This window comes from Diadema antillarum, unplaced genomic scaffold (assembly GCF_040938485.1).
Source record: "Diadema antillarum isolate AM-2024a unplaced genomic scaffold, OU_Dant_1.0 seq00001962_RagTag, whole genome shotgun sequence".
Taxonomy (NCBI): Eukaryota; Metazoa; Echinodermata; class Echinoidea; order Diadematoida; family Diadematidae; genus Diadema; species Diadema antillarum.
The window spans coordinates 43408-65681 of record NW_027272621.1 but is presented as its reverse complement, the minus strand read 5'-3'; the positions used below and the strand labels follow the sequence as shown (position 1 = coordinate 65681).

Below are 22274 nucleotides of genomic sequence, written 5' to 3'. Positions count from 1 at the left end.
ACGCGGCCAGCGGCCACAAATTTTGTTTCCCGCGGTAGATTTTAACCTGTCTATAGTGGCCAAAAAACCCAATGTAGCTCTAGCCGAGCCGATAATTCAGCGTGTTTTCTCCTTTGTAGCCGTGCGGGAAACGTTCAGTGATCGCCATTCATCCCTCATTCAGTCATAATAATGCACTAGTGTTAAGCTTTCTTCACGACAGTACACATACTACTGTGCAACAATTTCATATACACCGGCATGGTTAAATGCATGAAACACACGTGTGCATACGTACGCACATACATGAACATGTAAGGATGCAACAATGATACATGTACATATAAGCAATGCACACAAAGTTGGATTACCTGTCTATAGCGGCCACCTGTCTATAACGGCCACTTTTTCTGTCTCCCTTAGGTGGCCGCTATAGACAGGTTTGACTGTATATATATGTGTGTGTGTGTGTGTGTGTGTGTATATATATTTTAGATATATATATCTATATATATAATAATACAGTCATACATAACATATACATATACATGCACATACACATACACATAATACACATACATACATTAAAAAAAAAATCAATATTACAATTGCCCTTGCATAATGTCTTCTCATGGTTAGTATCAGTATAACAACACTCAGTATTATTGTCGCTGACTATATGGATGCTCTAATAAGTAACGCGTTATTATATTCCCTTGTAAAATGATACCATACACTGCAAAAAGTCCGGTGTTAAATAGTGAACACCAAGCTGGTGTTAAATTTTCGGTGCTCATTTATGGTGTTAAATTAACACCTACGGGTGTCATTTCCAAATTTTAAACTGTTTATTGAAGAGTTTCTTAGTAACTGCACTTCTTGTTGATTTTTAATTTAAACAAGACGATCAAGAATTTTACATTAAAATACTAGATTTTTGAAAAAATGTGAAAATACATTTACACCGAAGTAACACCAGCTGGTGTGGTCCCTTATTGAAGCTGGACGGGTGTTAAACCATTGATATTAACACCAGCAAATATCAAATCAACACCATGTGGTGTCATTTTTGAATTAACACCAGTACAGTGTCAAAATAACACCAGGTACGGTGTCAAATTAACACCACGAAGTGTCAGGTGAACACTTTTCAACACCATCACAGTGCGTTTTTAACACCTGTGGGTGTGGTCCTTTATTGAAGTTTGATCGGTGTTAGATTTAACACCCGTGGTGTTAAATCTAACACCGATGTTTTTACAGTGTACATTGATATGACAGTGACCTCGCGACCAGAATACCCGCTACTTATAAACTTGACAACATAAACATTGTAACTCGTTAAGCATTGTCACTGTGATTTTACTGGAAAACCAACTTGCCCTCCTTATTTTTATGCACTCACACTCATGGTTGACTATACCGATACATTGTATGAATGATAAACAATTTAGCAGCGTAACACATGTATATTTGAAGAGTTTGTTTGCAAAAAAAAAAAGTCCATTTTTGAAGATTTTGAAGTACGGTCTTTGTCATAAAGTACAAAATAATCCCTTTTAAATGATATATTGCTCACTACATATAAAGGTATATTTTTGAAGTTATGGTCAAAAGAAGCAAAAATTTTCTTATTATTCTCCTTATTTTTCTTGACCTTTAATCGCAAATATCTCCATTTGGCAAATATGGACTTATCGGTTTTTGCAATCAAACTCTTCATTTGCTCAGCTTTATAGTTGAACAGCTACATACATGTACACTTGAGTTCGAGATACCGGCTCACCCTCTATGTACAAACATATACTTCATTTCAAACACTCTAGGAAAATGAGGGTACAATAATACAATGTTATAATGGTTTGCCTCTGTGTGTGTGTGTGTGTGTGTGTGTGTGCGTACGTGCGTGCGTGTGTGTGAAGGAAGGAGATATATAATGAAGAGGCATCTTCATTATCTATTATTATCTATTATGTTCCCGTTTTGCGAGAATTATGTGTTAAAAAAAGCGGATTTCGTTTACTTGGTTGTAAGTTTGACATTAGTTTGCACAATGTTTGTGTACAATGAAGTTTGTCTTTGTATAATGTTTTGTTTTTGTTTCTGTGAACGTTTCTGTTTCTGTGATATGAAATTGAACGAAATTCGAATAAAGAATCGTCAGAAAAAAAATCCTGTTTAACAAAGAGTCTCTGGATTTCATGAGAGATAGGTTTTATACTTTGGTTCATCTCTTTTTTATGGCAAGAGGAAGCTGGAAGAAAGGATTAAACCAAAATGTCCTTCTTTTCCATCACGTTCCCTCCTACCCACGCACAGAGTCGGGCCTGAGTTGGTAGTAGGGAGCTTTAGATTTTAGACGCGCGGACGTTCAAAGGGGAAAAAAAATGATCTGAGCGTGCGCAGAAGCGTGTGTCAACTTGACCCGCGCTACTGCGCACGCTCAGATCATTTTTTTTCCCCCTTTGAACGTCCGCGCGTCTAAAATCTAAAGCTCCCTAGTGATCGGTAGTGATGGTGACGCAAGGAAAGAGCATGAAGAAGACGAAGAAGAAAACGAAGAAGAAGAGATGATGAAAATGAGGAGGTGGGAGAAGAAGGAAAGGAGGAGAAGGAGGAGGAACAAAGAGATTTGGTGGAGGAGGCAGAAGGAGCAGGTATTATGGCAGTATGACGGGAGGAATTATATTCCTGACAGCGCGAGCCTGTCCTCCTAGCGCCTAGAGGACAACCATGCCGTTGACTTCTTCCTCCAATAGACGGATTCGTGAGTAGATGGCGTCCCAGTTCAGGTATCCGCCCTCCAGATGCCGAGTCTTCTTCCCGTCTTTCTCGTTCTGCACCATCCTGAAGCTGCTTCGGCCGTGCATCACCCGATTGTTGTTAAAGGCTACCACATCGCCTGAGGGAAACAAACCGTTCATAATATAAATGTATAACGCTGAAGCACATTCATGAGACGGGGTAACTGAGTGGTAATAAGGAAGCTAAGGAATGAAAAAAAAAACTGCTTTCACTGTCTTGTAACAGTCAATTCTATCTAAAAAGGAACTGGTTCCTAATGTACAATATGCTGAACGCAAACATAATGATCATTGCAAGGTAGAGCTAACCAAAACATTATAACAGACAGGACTAAATTAATGTCAAGACTGTAGCGGCAATTGTCATAGAAATCCAGCTTTGAACTTGCCATTGTCTGAAGCGACAAAAGACTGATTCGCTGAAGTTATAGAAAAGTATACCGGTATAGTAAAATAAGAAAAACGATGCAGTGTAATAAACACCGTTGACCATGGCTGAGTGGAATGCCGGTATTAAAGTGGATGTGAGTGTACCTTCTCGTAGTTTGATTTCGATCATGTTCTCCTTGGAGACGATTTTACTCTCGAATAGTTTCAGGCTGCGGTAGAACTGCTTCACGTCCTCAACAGGACAGTTGATGTACGGCGCCCTCACGCCGTTGTTGAAGCTCAGGTATTTGAACTCCCCTCTTTCATCCAGTCTACACATGGTGTGGAAAGAGGAGGGGGGATGTAGAAAGTTATACATACTTACAGATACAATAATATTCGTCGACTTTTATTCTTTCCATTCAGCCTTACACATGCACTTTTTCTTTTTAGGATGCATCTGTTACATGTACATGTATTTAGAAAGCAGAAAATACCTCCGCTAGTTTAATGAGTCTGTCTAGTTTGCCAATTATCTCTAACGCCAAGAAAAACTAATCTTAGCATTATCAAACTTCACTGGCAGTCATTCAATTCAGCTTAAGTGAAATCATCTGATATCGACTGAATTCAACTGAGCTCACTTACAATTCAAAAAACCGCTCTATAGCTAGCAAAACCTCAACGAGCATAAATTAACCACAAACTGAACTCAACAAGAACTCGTGAGAAGGAGAGCCTCACTCACAGTATAACAGGCTTAGCGAACTGATAGTGGTACGGGATGAAGTCGACCCCTCTCAGCCGGAAGTCGACCTTCAGGGTCGTGAGAGTGTGATACACATCCGGGTCAGAGAGCTTGAGGTCATTAGCAACTTTCATGGCATCCGCGTATTGGCTCTCTCCGCCTATTGTTTCGACTTGCTTGATGCAGTGCAGCATCTGGACCTACGTTGGTAGCAATAGATGAAGAATATTTAAAGAATCAAACTGGTGGCATCTATGCTTTAAAATTACTGCAAGTAGGGCCTACATTCATACAGAATTTTAGGATTTTCACCTGGCCTTTGATGCTTGACCTTTGACCCACGCACCCTAAAATTCTAATGGGAATCATTGTAAGGCAGCACATGCATATATGCGCATTATGCTCAGTTTCATGGAGATAACAAGTCATTTCCGAGATATGGGGGAAAAAGTGATATTTTGGAATTTTCATTTGACCTTTGAACCTTGACCCCAAGGCCCAAAACTTTGCTGTAAAGAATCTCTACCTGGTAATACTAACATGTATACATTTAAAGTTTCATGAAAATTCCTTTAAGCATTGCAAACATATGGGAGAAATGGTGAAATTTTAAGAATTTGCTTTGACCTTTAACCTTGATCATCTGCACCCAAAAGTTAATAGGCACAGCTTCTTCCACTCATACATAGGCCTATATAATAAACTATGATAGATTTCATTTCGATACCTCAAACAATCTTAAGGGCTTTTTACACTTGTGTTTCTTAACCCCGGACTTTCTCTGACCCAGGACTATCGTTAGTCCCGTACCAATTTTTTCAGCTTTTTACAGTCGCCAATTAGTCCCGTACTATCTCTTGTCCGGGGCTAAGGAGAAAACTGACCTTTTTACACTCGTATTTCTTAGCCCCGGACTTTCCAAACCACATGAATATTCATAATTACGCTGTGTACTGTACACGTACACGCACGCACCGGCAGCACTTGATTACCTCGTTTCTGATTGGTCAGTGAGGGTCGGACTTCGTCTCCGTCGCTTAGCCCAGGATTATTTTTTCGTTCTGTTTACACTCACTTGCTTGGCACCGCAATTGCGGTGCCAGCACCGCAATTGCGGTGCTAACCCCTGCTATTTTGCAGGGCCAGATAGTACCGTACTATCGGTGGGGCTAGCCCACTTTGGCAAAAACGAGTGTAAACAGAAAGTGGGCTAAGGATAGTCCCGTACCAACGGTGGGGCTAAGGCCCCCCCCCCCCCCCCCCCCCTTAGCCCCACCGTTGGTCCGGGGCTAAGCAAAATTTTACAAGTGTAAAAAGCCCTTTTGAGCTATGCTGACCTCAAAATCGATTACAGAGGGAAGGGCGAAGGGAAGGACGGATGGAGGGAGGGACAACACGGTATTCGAAAGCATAATACCTAAGGTGAAACTTCGTGGCGGTGGCCTAAAATGTCAAGATCTACATACTGTTCCATCTCATATAGGACATTCCCGTTGTAACGAACGCGTAATTTATAACGAAATTCTGTTCACAGCGAATTAAGAAAAAAAAAAGACCATAGCATTACCGCTCAATATATGTATGTATTTATATTTATACACACACACACACACACACACACACACACATATATATATATATATATATATATATATATGTACATATGAAGAGTTTGTTTGCAAAAACCGATAAGTCCATTTTTGAAGATTTTGAAGTACGGTCTCTGTCATAAAGTACAAAATAATACATTTTAAGTGATATACTGGTCACTACATATAAACGTACATTTTTGAAGTTATGGTCAAAAGAAGCAAAAATTTTCTTATTATTCTCTTTATTTTTCTTGACCTTTAATCGCAAATATCTCCATTTGGCAAATATGGACTTATCGTTTTTTTGCAAATAAACTCTTCATATAATATATATACACACATAATATATTTTATGGTTTATTGTTCGGATATGTCAATATAACGAAAGAACCGGTCCCGAGGATTTCGTTGTAACGGGTGTCTACTGTAATTTAGCCCATGCACCCTCTTTCTCTTCTGTCGCTCTGCCTTTCAAGATCATCTTGATAGGGTTACCATTGGTTTAACTGATGCGTAATCAAATTCTCATTATGGTTATCAATATGACAACATCATAAGATATAAACAGGGGTGTTCAATGACATTTGATCGCGACGCTTTGCCCGCGCATGCGTTTTAAAAGCATTGTTTAATGTCAAAGTCATACACCCAACTGCCAAAGTCTAAGTGACTTTCAAAATGGGTCGTAAGAATACAACAAAACACGTTTACTCACAAGGGCACTACAGTACCAACACACGGGAAGATAACAAGTAAGTGATTAAGCAGGAACATTCGGGAAGCAGTAGATTACGTTCATCGTATGATAGTGTGATCAACGGTTATGTACACTCACTAAAAAAAGAATAAATAAATGAATAGATAAATAAATGAAATGTATAGGAGGAGACAAGCTGCGTATCTCCACCAAGCTGAATTGTCCCGCAGGTTAAATCTGTAATCACCATTGGTCACTTGTTTTTCTGTAAAGCCAATATAAATTTGACGTCATGGATCTATAGAGGTTAAGTACACATAAATAACATTTTATAGGAAGGACAATCAAAAAATGGAAAAGCGCCGTACGGACAGAAAAGAAGGGTATACGCCCTATCACCCGTGTAAAAGAAACCCAAGGCCCATATTTAAAGGAAATTCGTGGTTTAATGCTTCGATTTACATGCACTACTATAACACATGGAGAAAACAAGAACTCACGCAAACGCATCCATCCACATACACTAACATATTTGTATTTACATAGACAAAAACACGCAACACACACACACACACACACACAAACAAACAAACAAATACACATTATACGCAAATTCTGTACCACACTTACGGAGGGAGGGTAATCATACATCGGAAGATCGACATGGAGCCCCAGTGCCTTCGTTGTGTAGGCCAGGTTGCTTGACGATGCGATTGCTTCTACCTGAAACGTACGTCTAATAGCGAAATCACACAGAAAAAAAAACAACCAATACAGCAACAATAAAAACAAAACATATCAGCAAAGCCCTGTTTCTAATAAAGATTTGTGGTTGAAAATACTATGTAATGTAAATGCGTTTTGGCTACTTGTGTTCATTCATGATTCCCTCAACATTGCTCGTATTGACCAATTATTTAAGCACATGCATTATAATATATTTTACAATTACAATGTATTTATTTCTACTATTTTTTTTTCAGATAATATTGGGTACACCCACAACAAATTTGACAATGTTATTTCAACTATTTTTCTTCCGATTATTTGGTACATCCACAACAATTTTTACAATTTTTTCTTTATCAGATTATTGGGTTCACTCACAGAAAAAAAAAAAATCTTCCAACCCAAATTTCTACCAGTGACATCATCTGCAAATCCTTCCTAAAACACTAGTACAATGAACTTAGGTCATTATAATTCGCCTTTCCCTAAGGGAACATAACTTGAATAATTTTTCCCTGCAATTCATCCTTTGTTGATCATAATTAGTAACAAGGATTAAAGGTCTGGAAGGCCGGCTTTTTCATTAAATACTGTTTATTTCTTTTTTGTGGGCATGTCCAAGTATAGCCTAACGAAAAATATTAAAGGTACTATAGTAGGCCTATACAAAATGTATGATTCATTACATACAGAATGATAATCATTTTGGTCGTCTTATAATATGACCTAAGGTATGATAAATGCATCAATGCAATCAATACAAGCCGACATGTCGGCCTATTTGGACTGCATAATATATAGTTTCTTTTTTTTATCATATTTTTGTCAGTACGTGTATATAAACATAATCTGGCTCAATCAGGCATGACCCAAAAGGTGCTCATAGCACGGTATCCAATTAAGACACTACTACACCATTACGGACATAATTTAACTTATCACTACACACACGATACAAAACAATATGCTTTTATGAATTCCATTCATATGAAACATTTAAATCATTACAAGAAAATTATGAATTGCACATTTGAAGCAGGAATGAACACTGGAGCGAGAGATACAATCAGATTACTTACACAAAAACATAACATCAACAAAATGCAAGTCAGACCCAATTGAGATTATTCCTTTTGAATTGTTGAAGTGATAAGAATATATAAGCAGATGATCGGCAACGATTTTAATAGCATTATTGTGTCAAAGGAGTATTGGCACAATCTACTCTTGTTTACATATTTAATCTGAGATAAGAAAGTTGGGAGGGTATGGGGCCCCGTTTTACACGTCGATAGTGTTCGCTCTATCTATACAGACTTCATCGGACAATACAATTAACAGAATATAAAGGACGTTTAATAGGGATCAAAGAGCCCGCTTTGGTGGCATATATCAGAAAGATAACATCGCTATATTGTGTCCTAATTAGTAATAAATGGTCTGATACCTATTGAAACTGTTTAATTTATATCTAAACTCAAATTAAATGGGCACCCTCCATGGACATGGTGCCATGGCTTCGGCAATGGCTTTGATTGCCTTTAGAAACCTAATTCGCAGTAAAAATTTAAAAAAAAAATCAACCAATCAATCAAGAAAAAGATGGCCTCACATCCGATACGAGATGACATTGCAGATTATTGCGGTAGAGAGAAATATAAGTATGATATGCTTGTGCTGAGTTGTGCAGAGTACAATCTGCGTATGAGTGTTCCAGATGAATTGAGTATACAATCGCGTGAACACCGACAAAAAAAGAACACCATAGGATATATTCTGTACAATGTGGATGGGGTATTATTGTGCATTATTGTAAAAGATATGTGCTGAGATCAACAGCCTCTTTACAAAAAAAAAGAAGAAGAATAAGTAGATAAAAAAGAATAACCGAGAGCCACGCACAAATTGTTCTCCCTTTAAAGGCATAATTTATCATTTGCAGATGAAACGAAAACCCAGCATTGATGCTTCCAAATAGTTCTAAAACGTGAGTTACAGGGGTAGAATCAACCAATGTAACAATTTGAACAAGTATAACCGATGTTAAGTATTGTTAAATATACAAAATGTGAACAATAGTTATAATAAAAATGTTTCCAGATTAAACCGTCTATTTATAAAGTAATGTTTTAATGGGAAAAATTGTGATATCTCCTTATATTTTAGGCTTTATTGCAAAGATGTTATATAGGATGTTTTGTGATACAACTGACCTACACATATGCATCAAAAGTGATATCTTGAACTGTTTTTTTAAAATCAGTGCTCCCAAAGGTAAGTAAGACTTTTCAGTATGTCAACTATGACTCTTCTTTAAAGGGATGGTATAGTAATGGTTGAGGAAAGGATTGGGCTTTTAACTTTTTTTGTAAGATACCAAGAAACCATTTATGAAATAGCACAGAGCATACCATTCTAAGAGAAATTCAAAGTTTTGGAATGGCTGAGACATCCAAAAACAAAGTAAATCAAAGCGATCGTAATAAAAGATGGGTCCCACCTTTTATTAGGATTGCTCTGTTGTGGATGTCTCAACCATTTCAAAACCAATTTTCGTCAAATAAACGTTGAATTCCTCTAAGAGTTACATGCTCTTTCACATTTTAAAAGAGGTTTCTCATTATCTCACCCAAAAATGTTAGATCCCCTGAGTAGGGTCTTTACCACATCTCACCGATCCCTTTAATGCTCTCTTTTATTAAATACGCACGCAAAGCGTCCACGGTTTGCCTCGCCTCCGCACCTCCTTGGCTGTACGCCAATTGCAACTACTATAGTACTCAGCAGAGCGACAAGTTAAAGGGAAGACACTAAAATGGTTTGAGTTGAGGTAGGGGATTCAGATTTTGCTTTTTTGTTGTTGGATTATTAAAGAGCATACAATAATTTAAAAGGAATTTAAAGTTTACTTGATAAAAATCGGTTTTAAAATGGGCGAGATATCCCAAAAAAGTAGGCCTGAAATTTAGTCCACCTTTTGAAAGATTGGTCCCATTTTTTATCATGACCTCATTGTTTTTGAATATCTTGGCCTTTTCAATACTAATTTCATTAAATAGATTTTGAATTCCTCCTAGAATTGTACCCTCTTTCACATTACATAAAAGGATACCTCATTACCCCCCCCCCCAAAAAAAAAAAAAAAAGGTTGGAAAGTTGAAGCCCCATCTCAAGAAAAACTATGTCAACCCAAAGTCCCTGTACAGCTTATGGATACCTTACTGGTGTTTCAAGGCTGACCAGGCCGAAAAAAACCAAGAATCCCCGAAACGAAATGTGAATAGATTTATCTCTGTGATCTCTCTGATCATAGACACAATCCCATTGTTGCATAATATCGATTGAAGTCGTGGTTTTCGAAATTATCCCGGCTTTTGGCAATGGGCAGAGAATGAATTGAGCCGCCCATAAATCCCAACGCGACCTACCGAGTCTTTAAAGGACAAGTCCACCTTTATAGAGTGGATCGAGTGAATGCAGCATTATTGGTATAACACATCAGTCAGAGTTTGAGGAAAATTGGTCAATCAGTTTAAAAGTTATGATTTTTTTTTAAGTTTCTGCTTAGTCACTGCTTGATGAGAAGACTACTGCAGTGTGTGATGTCACAATATTGCTGCTTTCACTCAATCCACATGTATATGAAGGTGGACTTGTCCTTTAATCTGTACACCACAGATTCTGTAATGAGATTGCATGGGGAGTTCATGTAAGCATGCATGGTAAAATCGTCAAATTCTTGCTGCTTCATAGTTGTAGCTAGATTTAACTATATTCATTTAACCTTAATATGTTATGCATAATACATAGGAGAGTGTATGATTAAATTCATCGTACTTGTATCTTGAAACTCGAAATTTTCGACAATAGTACATTCACATGTCAAAATGTAGCGCCTATAGGTTTTCAAAAGGGAGGAATTAGTTACAGGAAATTTTTTTTTTTTTTTTTTTCTGGCACTTTTTTTCAGTTTATCGGTTTGTTGTTGTTTTTTTCATGTGTTGAAAAACAACGAGGGAAGTTACGGGAAGTAAAAAAAAAAACAAACAAACAATCATTTCTAGCCGGTTTTTGTTTGTTTGTTTGTTTGTTTGTTTGTTTGTTGTGGTTGTTGTTGTTGTCACTTCCGTGTGTTACCAAAAAAAAAAAAACGAAAACAAACGTACATAATGTAAGCACAGGGATAGCCGCTTGCCTATGATCAGATGGCAACATAATCATCGTACGTTATCGGAATGCATGCAAAGATCGAAGGTGACTGGGTATCGTGTCAGAATCTTTTATCTGGCGGCCAATCGAGTGCCACGTATACTTTAAGCACTACTAATCGAGGGTACAGAGGGGAGCTATCTGCGGTTTTTCACCCCTGGAGCACTGTCAAGGTCGAGTCAGTCACAGAGTTTGTTATGCATGTTCGGTGACAATCAGATCCGCATATTTCAAAACAGACAATGCTTCGCTTTGGCATTGGGATAAATTTAGAAAAGAAAGAACAAATAAAAAGCTTTCGTCCGTGGAAAGACTGATGTACCTGTATGATCATGGTAAACTCTTGAAGAAAACTTCGTCACCCGTAGCCCGTAGAGATCATATTGAACGAAAACCTGTATGACTTCGGGATTGTTCTGTTTTTTAAGGGATTAGAATTGTTTCTCGTTTCTGATACGAAAATGAATTTAGAAGAACCTTCAAATCTGACTGGTAAAGATCAAGTCAGCTTTATATAATTTACCACCATTAAGTGGGGTTGGAAAAAGTAAAGAACTTGCAGATTCTTGGATCGTAGTGGGAAAAAATTGGATATTAATTTGACATTTACCACAAAACAATGAATCTTTGGTTTATCTCAGGGACTTTGTGTAATGTTTACATACCATTTTGATGCAGAAGCTGGTCCCTGAGGCCTTCACTTTTTTCCTTCCTTTCACCTTCTAGCAAGTTCAGGGTTAAGGGGGACACCCTTGATATAAAGAAGTCTTAAAGATGAAATCCAGTCCAAAATAAGTTAGTCTGATTTAAAAAAATATATATATTTTTTTTTACGAGTTCAGCGGTAAAAAGTTGACTGCAATCGTATGTATGATAAGGAAGTGCACCAGGTATTTTTGCCTTTCATTTTTGTTTCTCTTTGTTTTGGTCCTACGTTGCATCCGTGCTCCTCATCTTTACACTCTGTTCAGAATTAGGGACCTACGCTTAACAAGCTCGCTTTCAAGTAGGTTCCGTCATATTTCTTTAGCGTTATACATAGAAACAAACGTACGATGATTGACCACTATATGTTTTATATTCTTACATTAATTTACTGTACATCCAAGCCAGATATGATGATTCACTGTTTTTATTATATTTGATGTACATTCCTTCATTGAGAAGTATGAAAATAGATTGAATTAAATTGAATTGAATTGAAGTTATGAAATTTTGAATTTTTGATAATTTCTCCAAAACAGCTCTTGTACAGTGGGTATGAATACGCAAATGAGTGAGCTAACCATGTCATACCGTCACAATTTTGCATTGCTCGTGTACAGAAAATGACGCAAATTCATTGTTTCTGTCATTGACATCTGTAACATGACGTTTTTGCTGGTTGAATAACTTCACAATAGTGATCAGTATATGAGGATTCGAGCCTCGGGCCTCAGACGAGCAGCCATGTTGGCTTTATCTTCCTTTTGCTATAATGTATGCAGGTGTTTGCATGACTGCCGCACGGCTGCATGGCTGTCAACCAACGGCGTAGCCAGGATTTCATCTTAGGGGGGGGGGTTAGTCTGCGAGGGAGCGAAGCGACCGAGCCCGAGCGAGCGGAGCGAGCGAGGGGGGGGGGGTGTGGGAGGGGGGTGTCCCCCCTCCCACGGTAAGAACTTTTTGCATTTTGATGTTGTAAATGGTGTAATTTGATGCATGTTTTTGCGCGTTTTATCGACGTGAAACAGTCCCACTTGTTTATGGTAGTGTAGTTTATTTTGATGTAGATTATTATTAAACAATTTGCCTATAAAAGGGTATAATTTAGATACACTTCTTGTATTAATTCTTTTCACTGAATATCATGAACGCGACTGAACCCGAGCGAGCGGAGCGAGCGAGGGGGGGGGGGGGAGGGTGTGGGAGGGGGATGTCCCCCCTCCCACGGTAAGAACTTTTTGCATTTTGATGTTGTAAATGGTGCAATTTGATGCATGTTTTTGCGCGTTTTATCGACGTGAAACAGTCCCACTTGTTTATGGTAGCAGTTTATTTTGATGTAGATTATTATTGAACAATTTGCCTATAAAAAGGTATAATTTAGATACACTTCTTGTATTAATTCTTTTCACTGAATATCATGAACGCGACTGAACCCGAGCGAGTGGAGCGATCGAGGGGGTATAGGGGAGGGTGTGGGAGGGGGGTGTCCCCCCTCCCACGGTAAGAACTTTTTGCATTTTGATGTTGCAAATGGTGCAATTTGATGCATGTTTTTGCGCGTTTTATCGACGTGAAACAGTCCCACTTGTTTATGGTAGTGTAGTTTATTTTGATGTAGATTATTATTAAACAATTTGCCTATAAAAGGGTATAATTTAGATACACTTCTTGTATTAATTCTGTTTACTGAATATCATGAACGCGACTGAACCCGAGCGAGCGGAGCGAGCGAGGGGGGGGGGGGAGGGTGTGGGAGGGGGATGTCCCCCCTCCCACGGTAAGAACTTTTTGGATTTTGATGTTGTAAATGGTGCAATTTGATGCATGTTTTTGCGCGTTTTATCGACGTGAAACAGTCCCACTTGTTTATGGTAGCAGTTTATTTTGATGTAGATTATTATTGAACAATTTGCCTATAAAAAGGTATAATTTAGATACACTTCTTGTATTAATTCTTTTCACTGAATATCATGAACGCGACTGAACCCGAGCGAGTGGAGCGATCGAGGGGGTATAGGGGAGGGTGTGGGAGGGGATGTCCCCCCTCCCACGGTAAGAACTTTTTGGATTTTGATGTTGCAAATGGTGCAATTTGATGCATGTTTTTGCGTATTTTAACGAGTTGAAACAGTCCCACTTGTTTAAGGTTGCAGTATATTTTAGTGTAGATTATTATTGAACAATTTACCTATAAAATGGTATAATTTAAATACACTAGTCTTCTTGTATTAATTCTTACACTGAATATCATGAACGCTGTCTGTTCAGCAATCAAACAGAAAATGCATGCACACGAGGGTGTAGATAAGGGGCATATCCCCTCCCACACGAAGGTGATTTTGCGTTTTCAGACCTGAAATTCAGCGATCTGGTGCAAATTTTTGGTGCAATACTTTTTCATCGAAGTGTTAAAATCACGGAATTTAGCTCTTATTCCGAATGTGCACCATCTGTGTGTATGTATAAAGTCTAGTGAGGTAGAGCTTAGGGGAAGGGGGATTCCCCCTCCCGCTCGTGGAGCTTTTGCGTTTTTAGAATTGAAATAAAGCGATCTGGGTATAGCCACAGTCTACTTCTATGCATGGCGGGGGGGGGGGGGGGGGACGATCAGGGAGAAGGCGTGGGCGAGTGTTATCTCAACCCTTCCCTTCCAATGGAGCTTTTGCCTTTTTAAGGTTGAAATTGAGATATCTCGTATACGCATATTTGATGGAATCAACATTTGGGAAATCAGCAAAAAAAAAAAAAAAAACTGATGGGGGGGGGGGGGCTGAGGGAGGAAAGGGTCGATTAAAAGGGGAAATTCCCCTTATACATGAGGGAACCTTGAGTTTTCGCAATATAAGTGATAAGTCTTGTGCACTCAGAATTATTCATAATTTTTTTGTAAATCTAAAAAGTGTACTTAGCTAGGGAAAGAGGCACAGAGGGGGAGGGTTTGGGAGGGGGATACCCCCTGCCAAGCACGAGAGATTTTGCATATTTTGAATTGAAATTCAACGATCTGGTGCACACTTTGAGTGAAATATTAAAAAAAAAATATCTTATTTGATGAAAGGTTGCAAAGGAGACCCGCTTCATGTGCATGCATACAGTATACACGCATTTTTTTTCCGCCTCCCAAATCCCCGGTCCAAATCTTAGGGGGGGGGGGGCGACCGCCCCCATCGCCCCCCCCCCCCCCCCCCGGCTACGCCAGTGCTGTCAACCATGTCAGAAAGGCGCACAAATCATGATGATAATAATATACGAATATTCCTATATACCAGGAAGCGCTTACTGTATGACAAACGTAAGATACGTTCAACTGTAAATTTCATTTGAGAGCCCAATTTGATAATCCATTTCACATGTGGACATTGGTAGAAATTACCTTTCTTTTTTTTCTCAGTTGGTTAGGGACTTCCCTCGTTTTCAAAGCGGCAAATGCATAAACTTGCCCGATGTCAGTGGACTATGGTCTGTCAGTACACTTCAGTAGGCATCCTTTCCATTGCTTCAGGTATCTGTGTGCGTGTGCGTGTGTGTGTGTGTGTGTACAATTAAAAATTTTGTAAAGTGCGTAATCTGTACCAAAAAAAAAACAGTCTGAAATTGTCCGCTGTATACATGAAATATAAAATTTATTGTTACTCCAAACGCCCATTATTCTTTGTGCTTGGTAACAGTAAAACAAAGAAACGAAACACTCACCCATACATGGTGGTGCGGAGGTGTCCCACATGTTTTCCAATTTGCTCAATGACTCCTGTCTCTTTTGGTGCCCCCTGTATGAGCGCCAGGCCAGTGACCACCAGGGTGGTCAGCCAGTCTTTGAACACCTTCGGGTCTTCCATCACCTAGACAATTTGAAGAAGACGAGACTTTCAAGATAATTTTAAGAACTTGATCGCAAAACGGGTAAACGTGCAGATGTCATTTGTAAACACTGAAAGGCGTTATTTACCATTTGCCGAAGAAACAAAAACCCAGCTTTAGTGCTTGAAAATAATCGTAAAATGTGAGTTAGGGATATAGAAGCAACCAATGTAAAGTTAATCAGTACAATCAAAGTATTGTTGAATATACAAAATGTGAACAACAGTAATGATAAATTGCTTCTAGAATAAACTATCTATCTAAGGTTTATTGAGAAAAGTAATGATATCTATTTATATTTTTGGCTTTATTGCGAAATTTTCATACGGTTATCATTTTGTGTAACAACCGGCCTATATACACATGCAGTTTCGCTAATTTTTGAGGAATCAGTTCTTGAACAGTCAATATGAATATGCAAATGGCAAAGTGAGCATGTCATCCCCTTTTAACTTACCATATTATAGTTTGTACACATACAATTTTGAAATTTCCAATTTGTCATTCAAACGCAGTTATGCCCGAGGCTCAAATCCTGATATATCCAACTGATTACTATTCTGAAATTATTCAACCATGAATATAATGTCTCGGACTTTTATAACAGAGACATTGAATTTACGTCATTTGCGCACACGATCAATAAAAAACTGTGAGGTTACATGACATAGGGAGCTCACACAAGTGCACATTCATACCCACTGTACAAGAACTGTTTTGCAGAAATTAGCAAAACTTCAAAATTTCATAACTTCCTCATTTTTCATCCGATTTCAGCAAAATTTTTACCGTAGAATTCGTAAGATTTTTTTTTTTTAAAATCAGAATAACTTATATTAACTTGGACTTGATTTTCCCTTTAACTAATAGGAACTTAATCGGATTAATAGAAATCTCTAAGAATTTTCTTTTACATATAATCATGATTGCGTGCATTACCTTATCATAGTCAAATCGAGGAATATTGTGCAACATTTCTGCCCCCCACGGCTTTGGTACCAGCTCTTTGACAGGGTCAAACTTGGTCTTCTCAAAGCGCATGCGGTACAGCCAGTTGGCGGGAAAATCACTCGTGCATCCATCAGGCCAACTGACCTACGAATAAAAGTTGCAAGAAAGAATGTCACCTTCTGCAACCTACCTATTAAAATTACTGACTTCCTTTTATCTTTTTCTAGCGCTTGTAAATAAAAGTGTTTTCAGATGTTATCAATTATCACAGATTTGGAGCTTAAACAGCATAGGGATGTTTTTTGTGACGGCTCCTGCAACATCGTGGAAGTCAAATTGTAACAATATACTGTAGTTTGTTTCTAAATGACTGAATAATTTTGTTTGATCACTAACAGTCTTGATCTTCCTTACAAAAATAAGCAAAATCATAGTTATTGTATTTTCGTTTGCATATTCTTGAAAAATGCAGAAATAACTAAAATTGAAAAAGAGATGAAAACTCAAACGGAATATTTCATTATCTTATATATAAGGCCCTACGTTTTTACTCTTTCTAGCGAAATACTAAGATAGATATGAATTAAAACAACAGTAAATATGCATCACCATCCTGCTTCTGAGCCTGGCGGTATAGTCGTTCATATCATTCTAGAAGAACAGGAGTATTTCGATTAATTGATTATGCAACGATATTGATTAGTCTAATCGCCCTATGTAACAAGTTTGCTGCTGAGACGAGCTGGTAAGTAAAAAAAAAATGCATTCCAGTACAGACATTCTCATTATATCATCCTCACTGCCAATGCCATGAAATGAATATATACCATGGAAACGATCATTTTCACATATCGAAATCCCATGCCTACTTATAAATGCGCTGGTGTATTCATTTATCTTTGAAGTTTTATTAATAAAAGCAAACAGAGTAGCCACGCTCAGAAGCCAGGAACTTGTTTGTTTTCTAAAGCCCCCGTTCCACTATGCCGTTCTCGCTACGATTTGACAATTTTCTCAGATCGGGAAGGATCGGGTAAAACCTGAGCCGATCTGGACACAGTACAATGTTAGAACGCTCTAAGTACGCTGCAGTTACGACTACCAAGTGCTTGCTACGCTCTTACTATATACGATGATCGGGAATTACACATTGCGATCTCTGCCGCTGCCGGTACGCTTTAGAACGATGTAGCTACGCTGTTAGTGCGATGTTGCCGATGTTATTCGATCAATGCACACTGTATATCTACGCTCTGAACGATCTATACGATCTTATCACGCTGTTACCCCGTTCAGAGAGCTGAAAAGTGCCCGATGTGCCCCGATGTACCCCGATTCGACTGTGGGTCAGCAGTCAGTCAACTTATTAGCATGCAGAACCGAAGAAATATACTGTGGACCTCGAAGATTCATTCTTCTTTTTTTACTTTTGATTTTCAAAGTTGTTGTTGCTTCGTTATTCTCACTACTCTTTCTTCATCAGCGAGCCCGTGCTTCTGTGTCTCCAGTGCCCTGGTTATGACCCACCATTTCCCTCTCCTCTCCCCTCCTCCCCCCCCCCCCCCCCTTGTCCACCTCGGACTTACTACCTTCTTCACTACTACTATATATCTTTCTATCCTCTCATCAATTTTTTTCCTTACAAGAGAGCCGCCATGTGTTTGTTAATGTGCGTCCGTATGTGTGCATGTATGTGTGTATAACTCTGTCTGTCCTTTTTTTTTTTTTGCTGCCGCTTAGGGAAATTTGTTGTTGTTGTTTTTTGCAATTATATATTTTTCTCTATGAGGGGACTGCATTCTAATACTACAAGCTCTGCTTTTTAGCAGACCCCTCCATTTCCAGCAATATTTTGTATGCATTTACCACAGTGACGTAACTGTTATTTGTATCTCTGTTGATAATTTGCCTGTATCTCTTTTACAATGTTATTCTGTTCATTGCATTGTGGTACTGATTTCATGACGTCTGTGTATATGAGCATTTCTTTGTATTTCTTATTATTTGTTTGTTGGAAGTGAAATAAATCAACTTGAACTTGAACTTGAAGAGCCTCCTCAACTCACGGTTCTTTTGCAGCAATGCATTGTATTAACAAAGACGTGCTGATTTTTCAAAGGATTTTTCTTGATGTCCTTGCTTTTATAGTCCGCCTTCCTCCAGTTGTAGATGATTTCATATTCTTCAAAATTCTGCTATGTCCTCTTCCTCCTCTTTCAGCATCACGTGCAGTCTCTCTTTCTTCGCCTTTTCGGTAGCTGCTTCGCTGCTTTCTTCTCTTCTTTTTCTTCATCTCTTCTTCTTCTTCGAAAATTAAAGCTAAAATTACTTCCCGTTCTTGTGCCGATGTTACTACGCTCAGAAAGACCTTGTTACGCTCATCCCGCTGCGTTTACGCCGTCATTACGCTCTCCCCGCTGCGTTTACGCTGTCACTACGCTCTCCCCGCTTGCCATACGATTAAAAATATGTCAATTTTGATCGGGGAGATCGGGAAGAAATTTTGAACCGGTTCAAAATTTCTTCCCGATCTGAAAAACTGCCCGCTCCAACCCCGACCTCCACACGCTGCTGCTACGATGCTTCCGATCCCCGTACGCTTTTGCCGCTCTCTTCCGATCTGCTAGATCGGGACAGATCGGGGTCCAAATCGTGATAGTGGAACGGGGGCTTAAACGAGCCATGTCGCAATACCGAATCCGGCACGCATGGGGTTAAAATCTCCACAGCGCAAAGAGAACACAAGCATAATCAGAACACATTGAAACATTGGAAACGCGATATCATAAACTAAGAGATACGGAGAGAACATCAAGAAATTCTCATGTAATAAGCAAAGCTGAGTTAATCGTGATAACACACACACACACACACACACACACACACACACACAGATTCGCAAGCGCGGAAGATACGACAATTTTATTTCATGACAACCGAATTGTTAAAGTATGACAGAAGGAACACAAACAAGACCAGGTGTACACAATGCATCAGGCAGACTATCAAAATCATTGCTTGATTTATTGACGTATACATTGTATAAATTACTGAGTTTAGATTAGCAAATTGAGTCTTTATATCGCGACAGTGGCAAATGAGGAAAGATTGATGAAACTTGGATCGGCCACTGAAAATAGAACTAGCAAAATAGGAACACATTTATACATTTGTATATTACATAATTTTAATGTTATACAGTTTTAGGTGAGCGGAAAAAACAGTGCAATTACTATATTAAAACTATTGTCGTACGTGATATGAGTCTTAGCAGTCATAATTTTCATGATCAACAGCATAAATCCCGATTTTTGTTTTGTTTTGTTTCACTGCGTCTGTAATTAATGTAACTGTGATATTGTCTATAATCCTGGCAGAAAAGGCAACAGAGGGAGTTAAATACCATGGAAACATGCGAGCATAACATACATCATAGATATGAACTTATTCAATTTGCCGCTGTTAATGTGGCCGTGTATACCACCCATGTATGCCTGATCAGTGGTAATTATGTTCTGCAGAACTTGACTATCAATCAACGAGGCAATCAATGGGTATGAATGAATGTTCAGTAAATACATTAAAAGACTGTTTTCTATGGGGGCAGAATATTAGATATGAACAAATTTGGAGTTATAAGAACTTCTGTACGTTGTCAGGTAAAAATTCCCTTCATGTTTCCTTTAAAATAAACGGAATATTGGGTAACAAGAAAAATGTTGGCTTCACCTTTAAAGTCTGGCCGCCATTGGTAAGCGCCTCATTGGTGGGTTGAACATCGACATCGAGGTTAGAAAGCAAGCTCGATCGCTCTTTCGAACTCGCGTGATAACATGCATGACAACGGCAGTTGTCCCGAAGCCAGACGAACGGGTAGCGGCCGGTGTAGCCGTCCGTCCAAGTCAGCTCATACCAATCAGGGGCCTGCTCCACCCGAACGATAGTGTCTCCAGGCTGATTCATGGTAGTACTGCACACTATGTTCTGAGGCTTGACAAGCACAGACAAGTGTTCTGAAGATACGATGGCGATCGAATGACGATCCCTCCAGACCGCAATTTTTCCCTTACGGACAGCCCGTCAAAAAAGAATATTACAACAAACGTTGAATGTACGCCGCAATTTTGCGCTCTTTATTTTTTGTTGTTGTCTTTTTTTTTACCGCACAGAGAGCCAGTAACGTGCGCATAAAGAATGGTATATTACACATACGAGCGCACAGGGGACCCATGCAAACGTTGTATCCGTACAATGCGTTGGAGTCGTAAATATGTACAACAATTAAATGCAGCCTATAAGAACTTATATACAGAGACTCCAACTCTCCCGTTTTCGACGGGGGATCTCCCGCCGAAATCCCTTTTTTTGCAAAATCTCACATTCTCCCGCTTGAGAGTAAATTTCTCCCGCCCTGGCTCTGTGTCTCCCGCTTGAAATGATTTCTTACTTAATATCATTGTATGTTGAAAAAAATAAGCCTTAGATAGCACGAGGGAGCATCTGCAACCCTAGAGCAAGGAACTTCGCGCACATCAAATTGGAGTCTCCCGTTTGCTAGGGGTTTCCAGGCGGGAGAATCCCGATCAGAAGGTGCTTGGGGTTGGAGTCTCTGTATATAACGTTTCTCTCTATCAGGACACACAAAACTGTACAGAACCATTGGATCTGGCAACTTTTCAAGTTGTGCAACTATCTGTTCAGCCCTATTCGTATAGAGTTACCCATGTATGGTTGTCGCTCTTGATTTCTACAATATCCACTCTGCATAGCGTTAGTTAAAGAGAGAGAGAGAGAGAGAGAGAGAGAGAAGGGGGACATATAGAGCGGATTACAGCTTTTCCGGCAAACCTATTCAGTACAAGCAAGACACTATATGCATCTTCGAAGGTTACACTTTTAACAAGGGATAGTATACAAATATCGACTGCTGCAGAGGGAGATGGTAAAACTATTTGCACCGAGGTGATTTCTCAACAGTGCTATGTCCCGAGACGAAGTCGAGGGACATAGCACTGTTGAGAAATCACCGAGGTCAAATAGTTTTACCATGGCCCGAAAGAAAGCAGTCGATATTTGTTTTATATCCCTCTCGAGCATTTTACTAGAGTGATGACGGTTCCCTTTTGGAAAAATGTGCAGGTTTCCTGAACGATTTGTTGGCCGTAGCAGTGCAGCAGCAGTGCGTGCAGCGCGTAGCGAACGACACCGCTGCGCTGTATACTGTATAGTAGGCCAGCCAAGACGATTTTTTTTTACTTTGGACGGCAAAATTTGTTAATGCTAAGTTTTCCAGCTGAAAGTCTTGCAAAAATACTCAAGCTTAGCGTACGGCCGGATGTCAAGCGCGTTTTTGCCGAAAAATGTCTTTTTTAGCACAAAATTTGAAAGAATGTAAAAAATCACGATTTTTATTTTTTTACCGAAATAAGTAATGGTTGATAAGTACCTTTCAAACTAGAAATGTGTTATCTTCCATTTCAAGTTTAGAACCTGACTAATATGCATTTGAATGTAGAATTTTTACACGCACATATATGGCACAATGAAACATAAAAACTTGATTTACTCAAAATTGTACTTTGTAAAATCTACCAATATTTCAAAGTTTTTTTAAACTACCTAAATCAATC

At 38.9% G+C, this 22274-nt stretch overlaps 1 protein-coding gene across 1 annotated transcript; it reads right to left on the bottom strand.

Annotated features, from left to right (window-relative positions):
- Window positions 1-2699: 2699 nt before the first annotated feature.
- LOC139713430 (gamma-butyrobetaine dioxygenase-like) lies at window positions 2700-20699 on the bottom strand. The gene is made up of 7 exons (XM_071625162.1): window positions 20374-20699; window positions 16633-16788; window positions 15529-15674; window positions 6820-6925; window positions 3901-4100; window positions 3318-3484; window positions 2700-2881 (listed from the first exon to the last, which is right to left on the bottom strand). Exons 1-7 carry the CDS (start codon window positions 20605-20607, stop codon window positions 2700-2702), a joined length of 1191 nt encoding a protein of 396 aa, XP_071481263.1. The 5' UTR covers window positions 20608-20699.
- Between the last annotated feature and the right edge of the window lie 1575 nt (window positions 20700-22274).